This window comes from Coffea eugenioides, chromosome 11, assembly GCF_003713205.1.
Source record: "Coffea eugenioides isolate CCC68of chromosome 11, Ceug_1.0, whole genome shotgun sequence".
Taxonomy (NCBI): domain Eukaryota; kingdom Viridiplantae; phylum Streptophyta; class Magnoliopsida; order Gentianales; family Rubiaceae; genus Coffea; species Coffea eugenioides.
Window position 1 is genome coordinate 45510542 of NC_040045.1, and position 15881 is coordinate 45526422.

Below are 15881 nucleotides of genomic sequence, written 5' to 3' on the forward strand. Positions count from 1 at the left end.
AACAGTTATTTGGCAGATTTTGCAACGCTAGCTGCAAATTGCAACGGCCAGAAGGTTTGCTGTTTCAGTAGCAATAGCATATAAAGCAAAGCAACTTAACTACCTCTGAGGTTTCAAGCTATTAACATTCTTTGCTACTAATTTGGAGTGATAACAAGTGCATTTGCTGTGCTACAATTAGAGCTCTGAGTAAAAAGTTTTAGCTGCAACCATGGCCTCTTCAAGCCATAGGGGAGAATCATGGAATTCACCTACATCTTTCTCCATTAAAAACAGGTTTTGCCGCTGTAATCGCAAAGCAACCGTAATGATATCAGAGAGTGAAAGGAATCCAGACAAGTTGTATTTCTATTGAGAAATTTCCAACTTTGTGATGAATTTTAAAAAAATTCTACAAAAGGGGTGATTTTGGGTTTAATTTCCGTCAGGGGGGTCTTCGCATTTGTGAATTTCACAAATGCGAGCTCTACATTGAGCTCGCATTCCACGAATGCGAGCTCTTCTCAATTTTTTTTTTTTCCTTTTTTAAGAGCTAGGGAATTATTTCTAGGAAGCAAATGCGAGCTCTTATCTTTTTTATTTTGGTATTTTTTGAGAGGTAGGGAATTATTTGCAGAAAGCTTCTAATTTTTGTTTTAAAAAATGTTGCAAATATTTAAAATTTTGCAAATAGCTCGCATTTGTTAAATTTGACCTGCAAAAATTGTATTTAACTTTTTTGTTAGATTTCGCATTTATAAGTATGACTTGTAGAAAATTAGATTCAAATTTAGATGTATTAGGGTTTTAAAAATATTATATAAGTGATAAAAATTTTATAAATTGTAAAAATAAAATCAAACTGCTTGGATAATTAAATGTTATATTTGAATAAGAAATAATACAATAATCATAATAATGATAATACAATAATATTGGTGTAATAAAACTGCCATTAATTTAAATATTTACTTATAATGCCCAAAGAGCCTAATTACCAATTTTTTCTTCTCGCGCTCAAATATAACATTAACCCGCATGCGAGCTAACCTTGAAATAGAAAAAACACAGAATCCCGCTTGCGGGTTTCAGGAGTATTCGGATATTCTCATATGCACCTATGCAAATCGAACCAACCGGATATCTTATCCGTATCCCATTTTTTTAAATAAAAATCTTATAAATTTGAAAAATAAAATCAAATTTAGATGTATTAGGGTTTTAAAAATATTATATAAGTGATAAAAATTTTATAAATTGTAAAAATAAAATCAAACTGCTTGGATAATTAAATGTTATATTTGCATAAGAAATAATACAATAATCATAATAATGATAATACAATAATATTGGTGTAATAAAACTGCCATTAATTTAAATATTTACTTATAATGCCCAAAGAGCCTAATTACCAATTTTTTCTTCTCGCGCTCAAATATAACATTAACCCGCATGCGAGCTAACCTTGAAATAGAAAAAACACAGAATCCCGCTTGCGGGTTTCAACGTTATTCTGCGCTTCGTGTGTTTGCTTTTGTTTTGCTTTTGTCTTTTTTTTTCGAAATGGAGGGTTGGCGGTGGAGCTTAGTAACAATTAATTCTTCACTTTGTTGCCGCTACTCCAGTGCATATTAGGACCACTGGTTTGATCACAATTTCCTTTCCATTTTTGTTCTTGTTATTTCCTCTGTTTCTTTTCCTATATCCAGAATGTCGTATAAGACCACATATAAGTGATCTTATATGTGATCTTGTTATTTCCTCTTGTCAAATCACACCAGGCACAAAAAATGGCGCCAATATTGCAGCTCAATTGGCGCCTTACTCCCAAAATGACTGGATTAATTCATGTATCAGGAATCAAGTTTCTATTATTGTTGTTAAGCTTAATTAATCATATCAGATGCCATTATGTAACTAAACGGTAGTAATTAACCCCAACTACTTGGGATATATCTGTAATTTTGACCCTGATGACGTCAGAAAAGGGGCCCAATTTTTTATCAAGGGAGATAAGTGAAATTTTGAGAACCTCAGGGGATGTCAGTGAAAGTGTCAGAAACCTCCCCTGAGGTTTCTGAAATTATCCCTAAAAAGAGAGTAAAAGATTGAGGTTTAGACAAAGGATTAGATTGAGTAGGGAATTTTTTTTTTTTTTTTTTGTATAATCCACATGTATCCGCATTCGTTTTATGGTCTGTAATTAATCCTGTCTGAACCGTGTCAGGTCCCTTGTGAGGGAAAGTTCTTCCAACATTATCTTTTTTATTCTCATGAGTTTCTAAATCCGATATCTCATAATTAAGGGATGCAAGTCCTTCTGTTTGCACCAAAATTAATAGTGCTAGCAACTTGTTCTACTAATAACAATAATGATAAATATGGTAATATATGAAAAAAAAGGGGAGACTATTAGAAGCCTCCTTAAAAGTATCAATTACCAACCCTAGTGATTGCAAAATGACTATATTAACTTTCACTTGATACATAATCCACATATCAAATTTATATTTTTATGGACTATAGCTTCGTAATGCAATGGTACTACTAGTAATTGTTTTCAAGTGGTGATTTTTCTTGGAATAAATAATGCGACTAAGGAGTATTTTTATTTAGGAAAGTGAGCAAAAGGGTAGTTTAGGGTTTTAAACATTTTATTACACAAATAATAAAAATAAGGGAGGTAAGTAAACGTTATGACAGTTAAGTGATATTAAGAGTAACTTCGGAGGAGGTTTCCTACATTACTCGAAAATAGGAAGAAAGGAAAAAAAAAGTCAAAAAGTACATAACTGTGTTAAAAAATGTGGGACACCCACAACTCTCCCTCGTATTTGTTTGATTCCTTGTGCCTTTGGTGAGGCTAACAGTAGTATGCCGCTGATCTTCTGCGGAATGGGCTAAAAACCAAAAGGGAATTTTTTTTTTTTTTAATAAAACGGGCGGGTGTGTTTTGATAGACGTCGACATTATTTGCATAAAAGTTATTTATTTGTATCATAAATATATTTTTTCAATCATGTCGTTATTATTATTATAAAAAGTACTGCATTAATTGTTGGAAATAATACACTAGTGCATATGCTACTTCAAATAAACTCCAATCGAAACACAAACTCACGGCCCGCGTTGGGTTGGTCTGCCGGTGAAAGTAGCCTTCTTCTTAGGTAAGTTCCACTGGGTTCGATCCCGGGCAGCAATCCAGTTGTTATCTTCTTCAGCATCGGTCGGGCTCGCTCTGCTGGGGCACTGTGGGATTAGTCGGGTGTAGGCCCGGATATTCACAGTGATGACAACAAAAAAAAAAAAAACACAAACTCACGCGGACGGACATAAGACGAGAGTTGTAGTAGTAACTAATAAGTATGCGCTGGTACGGCACTAGTCATCGGTCAGTAAAAAAAGAAAAAGAAGAGAAAAAGAGGTTTGGTTTGGTGTGGAGACTGGAGAGCTGTCTTTTTTTTTTTTTCCGGAAACGATAGATGATATTTCATAGAAATTAGAGACTTTACAATATTTGAGCAACGGCTCGACTAACTGTACCAAGTGTACCATGACACTTAAGGAGGAACAAAGGTTCTCTCCTCATCCATACGTATGCTTAAAGCATAAGAACTAATCTGATTACATAAATTCATATTACTAATATCCCTTGCAACAAAGGAGCACACTTGAAACAGCTTAGCTAATGCTATAATATCTTCCACCAGCGTTATCATATTTGGATGATCTCCTGTCCCATATTTTAGACTGGAGAGCTGTCTGTCTTCGTCTTTTTTTTTTTTTTTTTTTAATCTTTTTCTTTTCTTTATTCAAAATCAAAGTGCGTGGGAGTGTTTGTCTGTCTCTTTGTCCCTCTCTGTCTCTCTCCTTTTCCTTTTTCTTATCTATAAAAAAAAAAAAAAGAAATCTTGACCACCCCTCCAATACACTGACTATTAGTATTCTAATTCTTGTAGTTTTCCGGGATTGCAAAATAGTTAGTACTGCTACCATTACCAAGCAGGATTAGTATTTCGCCTACTAATAGTAGACTAGAGTAGATGGATCCTGAAGAAGGAGGAGGAGGAGGAGGAGGAGGAGGAGGCGGGTCTCCGCATTTTTTCATCCTCTACTGACTTTTACTGCTAGTAGTATATTAGTACTCCATTAAGGTGTACAAAAAATCTTCACTAGTACTACTTTTTTTCTTCACTTCTAAATGCTTTCTAGTATTTTGTGCCGCCCGCTATCTTTCTATCTCTATGGTTTAAACAAATAAAAATAAATAATAAACAAGTTAGTAGTACAAGTATTACAGCCTCAGGCCCAAATGAATGCTTGCGGGCAGTAATGACTCATAATTTGGTATGATGAAGAGTTGAAGAAGAAGAAGAAGAAGAAGAAGAAGAAGATTTACATAGTATTATACTAGTGCAGTGCAGTGATACTACCACCAGCACAGCATTCTAGTTACCGCTCCTCCTCCTCCTCCTAGAAGCTTTTCTTCTCAGCTCTGCTGCTTTCCTAGCACTGCACTGTGACTTGTAGCGGTATAACTTTCATTCATTTCCTCCCCCATCACCTTTCCCCTTTCTTCTATTTCTAGGGTTTCTCTCCCCTTTTTCTCCTTCTGGTGTTTTGTACCCGTAGTAACCCCCACCACCATCACACACAAAATCATTTCACTTTTCCCAAAGCTCCTCCCTCTTTCCCATTTCCTGTTTTCAACCCTCACATTTATTCACTCATCCTTCTCCTTAAATCAAAAATAAATTAACTTCTCCAGCTGATACTCTGCGCTGCTACTCCTAAAATTAATTTCCTAGTGGATGCTACTTGTACGCACTTACATCTGCCCAACTTGCTTAATGATGCTGATGGGCGGCTTCTGGCTTTTGCGCTTTAGTTGGATGAACAGTAATCTTTGAGATCGGAGTCTCCGCCAAATCAATTCCTTTTCTTAATCCAATAACCAAACCACACCGAAAAAAAAAAAAAAACAAGAAGAAATCTTTCCCCGCACTAGAAAACTTCCAAGATCGAACTTTTTCCCAAGCCGTTTGTGTTCAATGTTGTTGTACCCCGCATCAACTCAACTCCTATGTTAATTAAGAATTGTTGGCAACAACAAAAACCAAACTTTCGATTTTTGCCAACATGCATTTCGCTAAGCTTGATGACTCTCCCATGTTCCGCAAGCAGGTAACACAACTTTTTTTTTTTTTCTTTCTTATTTCTCCAACCTCCCCCCTTCTCCCCCTCCAAAATTTCTTTGTTTTCAGCTATGCAATGCCTCACTTTCATGGAAGACTTACTCCGTCTTGTTACCAACTTTTCAGCTTCGACTTATTTTTGTTTTTAAAAATTTTGTTATTTATTTGTTTGTTTATTTGGCTTTTGCTTTGTTGTTAATCTCCATTAGCTTCTTGATTGTGCTTAAGTAGGTGAATGTTGCTAATTTATTTTTTCAAGTATCTTGATAATTTAGTGAAGATTTTTTTTGGAAAAAATTTTAATTGCGGTTAAGCGTGATTGTCGACTTTGTAAGAATCTTAGGCCACTTTAATTGTTGCTAAGTTTTAGATTTCTAAATGAACTCTGCGTGAGAAGGGATTTAAGTTTTAGTTTTTCTCAAACTTGTTCTGCTGTATGATATGTACACACACACACACACATAGTATTTTTGTTTTTTCAACAAATTTTCCTTCTGTAACTGCATTACTTTATCCAAGGGATTACGAGTACTACTGGCATTCTGCATGTAGTCTGAGACATTCTGATACTGGAATTTTCAATTATCCATGTCTCAAGCACTTCTTTTGGAATTTGATTTTCCATTGGAAGAGCTTTTTTCCTATTTTTGTTCCCCCCTCTCCCTCCTAAGCTAGCCTTAGGTAGTTAGAGGAAGTTATTAACCATATACAACTAAATCTATCGTTTCCTTGAACTAAATTAATGTAAACTGATTATGATGCCTTGTGGTTAAGGATGACCATTAAAGACATCCAGGTTCTTCAATTATCTGAGATGACATATATTTGATAAGGTTAACATCCACATGAATATTCCTCAATCTACTTTGAAAGCTTTAGGATATATCCTCTTGGCAACTAAGGAAAAACTATTTCACGAGCTTCTCTGGAGTTCAATCTTGGGAGGCATTTCCGAAACACTTTTTATTTTAATTTTTTTTCCAATTTTTGTGGTGAAACAGACACGTGCATTTCACATTACTGTATTTTTGTCATCCCTTTGTTATTGTCAAGGATTTCTGGAGCGATTGATTTTGTTTCCCTTTTCCATCACTTTTCTATGGACTAGATACAATGCTCTGAGGAAAGTGCGGAATCCTTGAGGGAAAGATGTTTGAAATTTTACAAAGGCTGTCGAAAATACACGTAAGTATGACTTTGTTTCTGTTTGACCTTTTGCTAGGAAGATACTTAGTTTCGTATCTTTTCTTTTTATTTTTATGTTTTGGCTTTACTATTTTGGGATGTAGCCTAACTTGCTATGGGTTTGTTGACCTGCACCCAATTTTATTCCAATTTGTTCCTTGGGACAGAGTTAACATATTTGAAGTGTTTGTAGTATAATTTAGAAAATAACAAATCAACTGTTCTGTTTGAATGCCCTGGTGGTGTTATATGCTATTTGTCTTGGAGTGCTTCATGCTGGCAGAAGTATTTATATTGATTCTGAACTCATACTGAGACAGAAAAAGGAAATGTAGATTTGCATTTGCGAAATCATTTAAATACGCCTTCTAAAAGTCGAATTTTAGCAAGATATGGTTCTTCAAATTTATACGAGTCAAAGGGAATAGCTTTTATCTTTTGGTGCTACCTAAGGATATCCTTTTTTATAACTTACAAACTTCAGTTATACAAAGAGTTGACAGAAGTCATGAAAACCAGCTGAGTTTTGGGGACAATATAGGTTAAGTGTGCCTAACTGAAGCCCATTTCTGTTGATTTTGTATTTACCTTTTCTTGTTCTTCCATTAGGCTTTATATGAATGCCTTTGTCTTAAATTTGCAGTGAAGGACTTGGAGAGGGATATGATGGGGACATTGCTTTTGCTAGTTCCCTAGAAACTTTTGGTGGTGGGCATAATGATCCCATTAGTGTTGCCTTTGGAGGTATGCTGTATTTGCTCAAGGCCCCTTTATTATTCATCTGAATCAGTTCAATTCATATTGTTTTCTCTTTTGTCCATTTCAGTGTCAATAACTTAGAAGCTGTACGTGTATAATCCAAATGAATGCTATGGACTTTTTAACTTGCAGGTCCTGTCATGACAAAATTTACTATTGCATTGAGGGAGATTGGAACGTACAAGGAAGTCCTTAGGTCTCAGGTTAAATTTTTCTGTACTTCCTTAATTTTCTGTAATTCCGCCTTGATGAAGTTGCAGAAATGGAATTTAGAGCATGCAAGAGGAATTTGAGGGTTATCAGCTGCCTTTGGGTGCCTTTTGTCCAGTCCATGTCTTGAACAAATTTTGCTTTCTATTCATTTCTCTCTTTCCTTTACTGCTCCAAGCCCCTCAACTCTGCTATTTTTTTCCCTCTTGTAGTAGTTATTACCTAAATGGGTAAACTCAGCTTTATATTACATGAGAATAATCTCAAGAAATATTTTCATACTCCTTTTCATTTAATACACTGCAAATGATTTTTACAATCTTCCTATTTACTAGTCTTTCTGCTAAAGTAGGATCAAATTCATACATTCTAATCTACAAAATATTAAACGTAAGCAAGCAAGGCTGAAAGCTTTATAGTCTTGACAGTGACATGATTTGCTGATTCCCCGTTAAAGAAATTGATGGTTAGCAACTTTTATAGTGTTACTTGAATAGGATGTGTTCTAAATTCTTTTAATCTGAAATATTTTAATGCCAAAGCTTGAAGGAGTTAAATGGAAAGAAAAGAAAAGATTTATGAAAATGTTGTATATTGATGGTTTGCAGTTGTTGCCTTTTGGGTGTTTATTTTCCCGATTCACATTTTACTCTACTTTTTTTCAGGTTGAGCACATGCTAAATGATCGATTGCTGCAATTTGTCAATATAGATCTGCATGATGTCAAGGTACTGTGTTTGGTCAATCTTCTTAATTTGATGCTTTCATTGTTGTGGACTGCCACTGCAAATGCTTCCATGATAAGAAATATTTGTGTTTTGATTTGTTGTTTTCTCCATTGGGTTTCCATATAACTATACTGAACTACTAGTGGAGACATCGTGCCTAATTATAGGCTTTAGTTATCTGATTGTCCAGTAAATTGTTTTTTAGTGGTATCCAATGACTTCCTACCGTTGTGATTGAAGTTTTGCATATGGTAATGATGTTATCTGGCTGAATGATAATTCTTTCATTGGCGCTTACATTGTCGCGTCTAGCATAAGCACAAGGGTTGCACTATGAGATGAATTCAGCTGGTAATGGAAAAAAGTAGCGACTGGCATTTGAGTACTCATAGAATGATATATGCCATTTTCAAATTAATCTCTGTATATCTGTGTATATATATATGTCTCTCTTGGCTCTTGATGACTTACTTCACTTTGTCGGTTCAAGTAAAGATTGATCATATTCCTTAACTTGTGTGCTTTGGCTTGCAGTTTGAGATAATTTGATTTAAATTTCAAAAATCAAGTCAATTTATGTGGTCCATCTTTCATCTTCTCCCCTTTTCAGGACCTTTGCTAATTTTCCCAAGTGTTACCTTGTGATGACAGTTCATATTTTTTGATTCATCAGATAATTTGATATTTTCTTGTAATTTGTTATTTTTTGGTCTAAGACTTTTTCTTAAAATGCAGGAAGCACGGAAGCGTTTTGATAAGGCTAGCCTTCTTTATGATCAGGTGTTTTTGCCCTTTCAGATGCTTCTGGTTTTGTTTTTAATGGCACGAGTTTTGAGGATAATCTTGTTCTTGCATAAAAACTCTTTCTTCAAGTCAAAGATTAGATTATAGCTTCATTTTCCCCTTTGAATGCATTAATTTGATGTCATCTTTATGACACTTTGAAGTAGTTAGCTATAAATACATCTTCATTTGTCCAGAGTGCCTAGAGTTTACTACTGTTATTGTTGGTAGACTGGTAGCTTATTGAGTAGCTGCATGATGATCACGTATGTCTAGTTAACAGTGTTAACTTAATTTTGAAATCTTACATGAAATTAATCTGGGTTTCCAAAATGTAAAATCTGTGAGCATGATGACGTGCTGTTGACTGGGCCATCTAAAAATTGGCATATGTGGTGGGCAGGTTGCAAGTCCTAAAGTAACATAGGAAAACTGCTGAAGCAACAGGATCATGTATGGATTTCTGTTGCTATGTTCTTACCTGAAATGGATATTTAGTTGGGCTTATGTAATTTAAGTGTTCTTAATTCTCGAACGGTTCCCTCCCCCTGTGTGTCCACGCTCCCAAAATAGAAGGAAGAAAGATTGTAAGACTATATATAGATTCTGATGTACATTCTGCAATGCAGGCAAGGGAGAAGTTCTTGTCTCTTAGGAAAGGCACAAAAAGTGATGTGGCTACTCTCTTAGAGGAGGTAAACTGAAAGTGAAGAATGAATTATTATTATACTATTCCCTTCAGTAAATTATTCATGCTTTAGACTTAATGATCTGAAATACATCTAGGAGCTTCATAATGCAAGGTCAACCTTTGAGCAGGCGCGCTTTAATCTGGTATATGTATTTGCTACTATTGACACATTCTAATTTTCTTGTTAGAATTTCAATGACAATGAATTCGTCCTATGATCTTGACCATGTCATATTACTTGGTGCAACTGTCCAGGTTACTGCTCTTTCTAATGTTGAAGCAAAGAAGAGGTTTGAATTCTTGGAAGCAGTTAGTGGTACAATGGATGCCCATCTTCGTTATTTCAAACAGGTTTTTGGCATACTGTATTTTTTTAATTTGTTTTTACTATTGCTTTAAACTCTGAAGTTTGCAAAATTTTCTATTGTCTAGGGGTATGAGCTATTACATCAGATGGAGCCATATATCAATCAGGTTTGTCTTGTTTCTTTTCTTGGTTGTAGTCTCAGATTCGGTTGTACATTTAAAGAATTAAATGTCCCTTTTAGTTCAGCATGAAATTCTGATGGAATATTGCTAAAAGTGAAGGGTGCGTATAGATGAATATTTAATGTAAAGGCTTTTCTATTCTTTTTAATTGGGATTTTGTATTTGCAACTTTTGTTTGTTTCCTATGTTGAGCTGAATGGAGGAATTTGACTTGCTGTAATTTTGTGTTTAGTTGTGTCTTTAGTTCTGTAATTTGGACTGGGACGTTGCATCTCTGGTATACCCTATATCATGCAGAACTTTGACTGAAGAAAAGTGCATGAATGTTGCTTGTAATCTTTTATGACATATATCTTCAATACATAGTCATTTCTGTAGGTCCTGACATATGCGCAACAATCAAGAGAACGGTCAAACTATGAGCAGGCAGCACTTAATGAAAGGATGCAAGAGTATAAAAGACAAATTGATCGGGAGAGCAGGTGGTCTTCAAATGGTTCCAACGGTTCACCTAATGGAGATGGTATACAAGCCATTGGTAGAAGTTCACACAAAATGATCGAGGCAGTCATGCAATCTGCAGCAAGGGGAAAGGTTACAGCTTTATGCTGTTTTTAAAGATTTCTAACAAATGTTTTATTTCTTGTTCATCCATGAACATTCTATAATGTATGGAAAACCTTTGGATTTATTGTCAGGTTCAAACCATCAGACAAGGTTATCTTTCAAAAAGGTCATCAAACTTGAGAGGTGACTGGAAAAGAAGGTTCTTTGTCCTTGATAGTCGAGGAATGTTGTACTACTATCGCAAGCAAACCAGCAAACCTTCTGTATGTAGTATTATGGATGGTGTATTGACAGTTGGGAAATTAAATTTCTGACAGTTGATGTATGAAGTATGAACTCACTCTTTGGTGTCCCTGTCTTCTTATGTTCTTAGGGATCTGGCAGTCAACTTTCTGCTCAGAGGAACAGTTCTGAATTGGGTTCTGGGCTGCTGAGTCGGTGGCTTTCTTCTCATTATCATGGTGGAGTGCATGATGAGAAATCAGTTGCTCATCATACTGTCAACCTGTTGACATCAACAATAAAAGTTGATGCTGACCAGTCAGACCTGAGGTTTTGCTTCAGGATAATTTCACCAACAAAGAACTATACCTTGCAGGTAAGGTTACCTTTTTCACCCTCTAACTTTACCAGGACGGTAGAATTAACTTTTAATCTATCTTGCTGATGGATCCTGAAACTTTTGTTAGTGATTTTGAATGAGGACAGTAATCATTCTTTTGCTTGTGGTTCAGGCAGAAAGTGCCCTGGATCAGATGGATTGGATTGAAAAGATTACTGGGGTCATTGCTTCCTTGCTGAGTTCCCAGGCTCCTGAGAGGGTAATTCAAGGAGAGTTGGTTATGGTTTTGTGTTGCTTTTCATGTCATCTTATCGATAGCTCCCTATTATTTATTGTAGTGTTTGCCGGCCAGTCCAATGGGAAGTGGGCACCACCGATCTGCCAGTGAGAGTAGTTCATTTGAAAGCTCTGATTTTGATCATGCAGCAGCGGAGGACTATGCTTCTGAGAGGCTTGCCTCGGTGCATCTTGAACGCCCATTTAGAAATTCACAACAACCTCGATCATGTGTGAAAAGTGAGAAGCCAATTGATGTGTTGCGAAAAGTATGTGGAAATGATAAATGTGCTGATTGTGGTGCCATTGAGCCAGATTGGGCATCCTTAAATCTGGGTGTTCTTGTCTGTATTGAGTGTTCCGGTGTTCATCGCAATCTTGGCGTGCACATATCAAAGGTCTGTTTTATTAGTTTTTGGACTGTGCCATTTGACATGCTCTTTAAAATTTTGTTTGTGACTTGAACATACATACTCTTTGTAAGTTTATAAATCATGTCTTTATTGACAAGGTTTGCATGTGGGGTCTGTAAAAGGAAAGAAACTCCATGTCAACCAAATGCCTTGTGTGTTCATTCAGGCTAAGAAACTTCCTGAATCATTTTTGGAAAATTTTTCAATAATTTATCAACTCTGTCTCATATGCCTTTGAAACTTTTCTTACTGAAGCTCTTCTGTGAGGTCAGAATTGTAGTTATTTTCATTTATCTTAATTTCACATTTATTTGGTATTGAGGATGCTGCAAAAATTTGAAGTTTGACGTCATTCTTGTTATATGCCAGGAGCTCAAGTTTATTCTACGTTAATGGTTTAGATAGAGTATGGGATTTGTGTAAGTGGCCTATATCGAACCTGGCATTTGTTGAAGGTCTCCTCTCGAGTTTTTACAGGCACATGCCATGAAACCATTCTCCATATTATGTCTTAGCAGTTGTTATAATGTGGAATTTTGTGTCTATAATCTGGGCTGATGTATCTGCACAAAATCAGCCTCCAGTAGCTTATGTTATTCGAAAACTGCATGATTCGTCTTGAATGTTTATGAGTACATTCCAGGGAGCCATTCTTTGAATTGTGTCTTGCTCGTAATTTGGATGCAAAATTTTTGTCTGTAATCTGGACCATGACGTGTATACACAAGATCGCCCTCCCACTGCTTATGCTATTCAGAAACTACATGATCTTCTGGATCAAAATACTGAGGATGCAGTTACCAAGTAATCTTACTTGATAAATAGTCTGTTTAGTTAAATTTTTTCCTTGAGCGAGCACTCAATCGTAATTCGTATGTCTGGTTCTTTATTATGCTTACATGATGTTTTGGCTCATTTGGTGGATTTTATTAAACTATGCTTCTGATGTGGTTAATTTGAAGGTGAGATCGTTGACCCTCGATGTGAAAGTATGGGAACCCTCTGTTCTAACTTTATTTCAGTCTTTGGGCAATAGCTTTGCAAATTCAGTTTGGGAGGATTTGTTGCAGTCTAGGAGCAGCTTCCAGATGGATCTTGGGCCTACTGGGTAGATAACTACCTGAATTGTTATATTTCTAAAGCTAATGACCTAGGATGTTGCTTTGTAACTCGTATAATCTTATTACTTTTACACTGAAGGTTGTACAAGACTGATAAACCACAATTAATACGCATAAACAAGCCAAGTCCTGCCGATTCCATTTCAACAAAGGAGAAATTTATCCATGCAAAGGTAATTTGTAGTTTTGAATGAGCAAAGTATAAGCATAATGACTGAAATGTGACTGTGCTATACTGTGAGAGTGCTGTTGATTATGTTTGTCAGAGTGGCCTGTCCACTAGTAGTTGATATTTATGGAGTCGTGTTCTGAATTAGGAAAACCTGGCAATCCAATTTTTCCTTCTTATTGGCAAGCTGGTAGGTGCTGCAAAGACAATTTTGCTTTTGTAATGGTAACATGTACATCTTTCACCTGGTTGCAGTACGCAGATAAAGCTTTTGTTCAAAAGATTAGGGACATTCGATTAGTTGCACATCAAATCTGGGAGGCAGTTCGTACTAATGACAAGAAAGCTGTGTACCGTCTCATTGTTAGCTCTGAAGCAGATTTGAATGCTGTTTGCGAGGAGGCTGTCTCTAATTCTTCATTGACCCTTGCCAAAGCAATGCTGTTGCAAGAACAGAGTGGCATTGATCACAAGTATAGCTACTTAGAGGCTGAGTCATTGGGCAAGTTGTGCTCGAGTTCTTCCCACATGGCAAGTACTAGCAGAATCCATATGACCGAAGATCTGTCTGGTTGCTCCCTGCTCCACCTTGCATGTGAAACTGCGGACATAGGAATGCTGGAGCTTCTTCTGCAGTATGGTGTGAACATTAATGCATCTGATTCAAGAGGCCAGACTGCACTTCATCGTTGTGTAATGAGAGGCAAAGCTCCATTTGTCAAGCTGCTCCTTTCGAGGTAATCTTTACAGTTGGCATACTGCAGTAGTTATATAATGCGGCTTATACACCGAGGGACAAGGAAGCAACAATAATGAAGATTGTTGTATATGAGTTATAGTTTTACACAGTAGTAGCAACTCCTACAGAAACAGCAGCACTCAATTGTCGGCTTGAAAATACTTGCTAATTTATACGCTTTAAGAAGCATTACAATGGTGGTTGTACCGTGCTTGTTAAATCAATCGTGTTCTAAAATTGCAGGGGAGCTGATCCACAGGCTCTTAATGGAGAAGATAAAACCCCTTTTGGGCTTGCTGTGGAATCAAATCTGGATGACAATGAGATTCTTGCCATGTTGTGCGAGTCGAACGGGTGATGGTGATAGTCTGGAGACAAATTAAAAGTGGTGGGTTCCCAGAGACTGAAGCTAGAGGGAGAGCTCTGCCAGAGAAGATTTTTGAATGTTTTTTTGTAACTGTGATCTCATTTGTTGTAGTGTCTATTTAACTGCACTACCAGTTCAACGGAACGCTGATTAGTGATTGGGGGGAGGTGGTTGAGGAGGCAGTTACTTTGGCATGCCTGATTGTTGCTTCGTGTTGCAAAGTTTGTATGTAGGATCGTAAGGTGAAGTTGTACAAATAGGTTTTCTTTCTTCTTTTTTTTTTTTTTTTTTTTGGTTAAAGAAGAAAAAGGTAAAAAATTAAAAAAGAAAAAGGAATTAACTGGGGCCTGAGAGTGGATGGTTGAGACGAGAGCTGCCCAGGGATCATATTTGAAATGTAATGTGGAGCCACTCCTTGGGGTCTCGTCTCGTGTTCTTTTCCCTCTGGTGGGCAGTGGAGACTTAGTGTGAGAGCGTGTACATTCATCTGTTGATGTTAGAAATGGAAAGTTTGGTGTTGATGTTAATTTTTGTCGAACAATAGTTCAAAGTAGGAGAAGAGCAAAGAGCAGTTTCGCTCCTGTTTTGACTTTGAGTCGGTTTGTTTAGTGTTCATATGGTAGCAAGTAATTTAGCAGCCTCAGTTTTGCTTTTGCTGCTGCTGCGATTTTCTTTTCCCTCCTCCTAGCGTTCAAAACACTCTTCTTAACTGGTCGCAATGAAGTCACTGCCACCTGGCCTCTTCTTACATACTCGATGGATCTTTTTTATTATTAGCAAGGACCTTGGAATTGGAAAACGCCACACGGTTGGATCCTCCGGCAGAAAGTGGCAGGAGGGAGTGTAGTGTAGTCAGTAGTCTTCATCGATGAAGTCTGTACTCACATCGAATCCCTCCCCTTCCCCTTAGATTAGGTTATAGGACATTTATTGTTGCGACCAAAAAAGTAGTCAGTGGTCGGTAGTGTAGTGTTTTTCCAATCAACTAGGAGGGGATCACCGCGCATTTGCGCGGTGTGAAATTAATAGGTAGTATGCCCAGCGTCAAGCCCATTGTAATAGTTTTTGTTAAAACAAAATAGATAATCCATAATTAGGAGTAATGACTAAAATAAGTTACAAAACTATATTGGCCGAATATGTTGAGTCAAGGCCAAGTATATTAATAAAGAATACAGTTTAAAAAAAACTTCTATAAATTATTACAAGTTGTATGCATAATTGGATACTAAGTGTTTACTAACTATGGTTCAAGCTTGCATTTCTCAATCTCTTTACAATGCCGAATATCGTTCAAGAGTTTATTTGTCTTCCTCTTCCCAGAGCTTATTCGAATAATCTCCTACTGCCATGTTTTTATCCTGCACAAGAGGTAATGCAATTTTATGTTTAAGCCATATGAATTTTATGTATCATTAAGGACATAATCTGGACAGAGTAATAAATGAACTACTCTGATGGAACTAAAAGGAATATAATATTACAGTATAAATTGAGTTAGCATTGGCCCAGCAGGAAGCAAATAAAAACTACTTTCTCCGCTATAAAATATGCAATTTGCTGGTAGCTATGCATGATATGCGCATGCAATGGTGATAACGTTCTTTATAGCCATGGCCTTGTATGTGTCAAAATCAACTGTAAATTA

General features: G+C 36.5%; 1 protein-coding gene across 1 annotated transcript; it reads left to right on the top strand.

The window, feature by feature from the left end:
• Positions 1 to 4433: 4433 nt before the first annotated feature.
• LOC113751374 (ADP-ribosylation factor GTPase-activating protein AGD3) lies at positions 4434 to 14886 on the top strand. Its single transcript, XM_027295363.1, has 19 exons — positions 4434 to 5163; positions 6283 to 6359; positions 7003 to 7103; positions 7251 to 7321; positions 7994 to 8056; positions 8792 to 8836; positions 9469 to 9534; positions 9626 to 9673; positions 9786 to 9881; positions 9963 to 10004; positions 10398 to 10613; positions 10718 to 10849; positions 10960 to 11184; positions 11321 to 11407; positions 11487 to 11822; positions 12800 to 12945; positions 13038 to 13131; positions 13383 to 13864; positions 14110 to 14886. Exons 1-19 carry the CDS (start codon positions 5119 to 5121, stop codon positions 14222 to 14224), a joined length of 2487 nt encoding a protein of 828 aa, XP_027151164.1. The 5' UTR covers positions 4434 to 5118; the 3' UTR covers positions 14225 to 14886.
• The last annotated feature ends 995 nt before the right edge of the window (positions 14887 to 15881 follow it).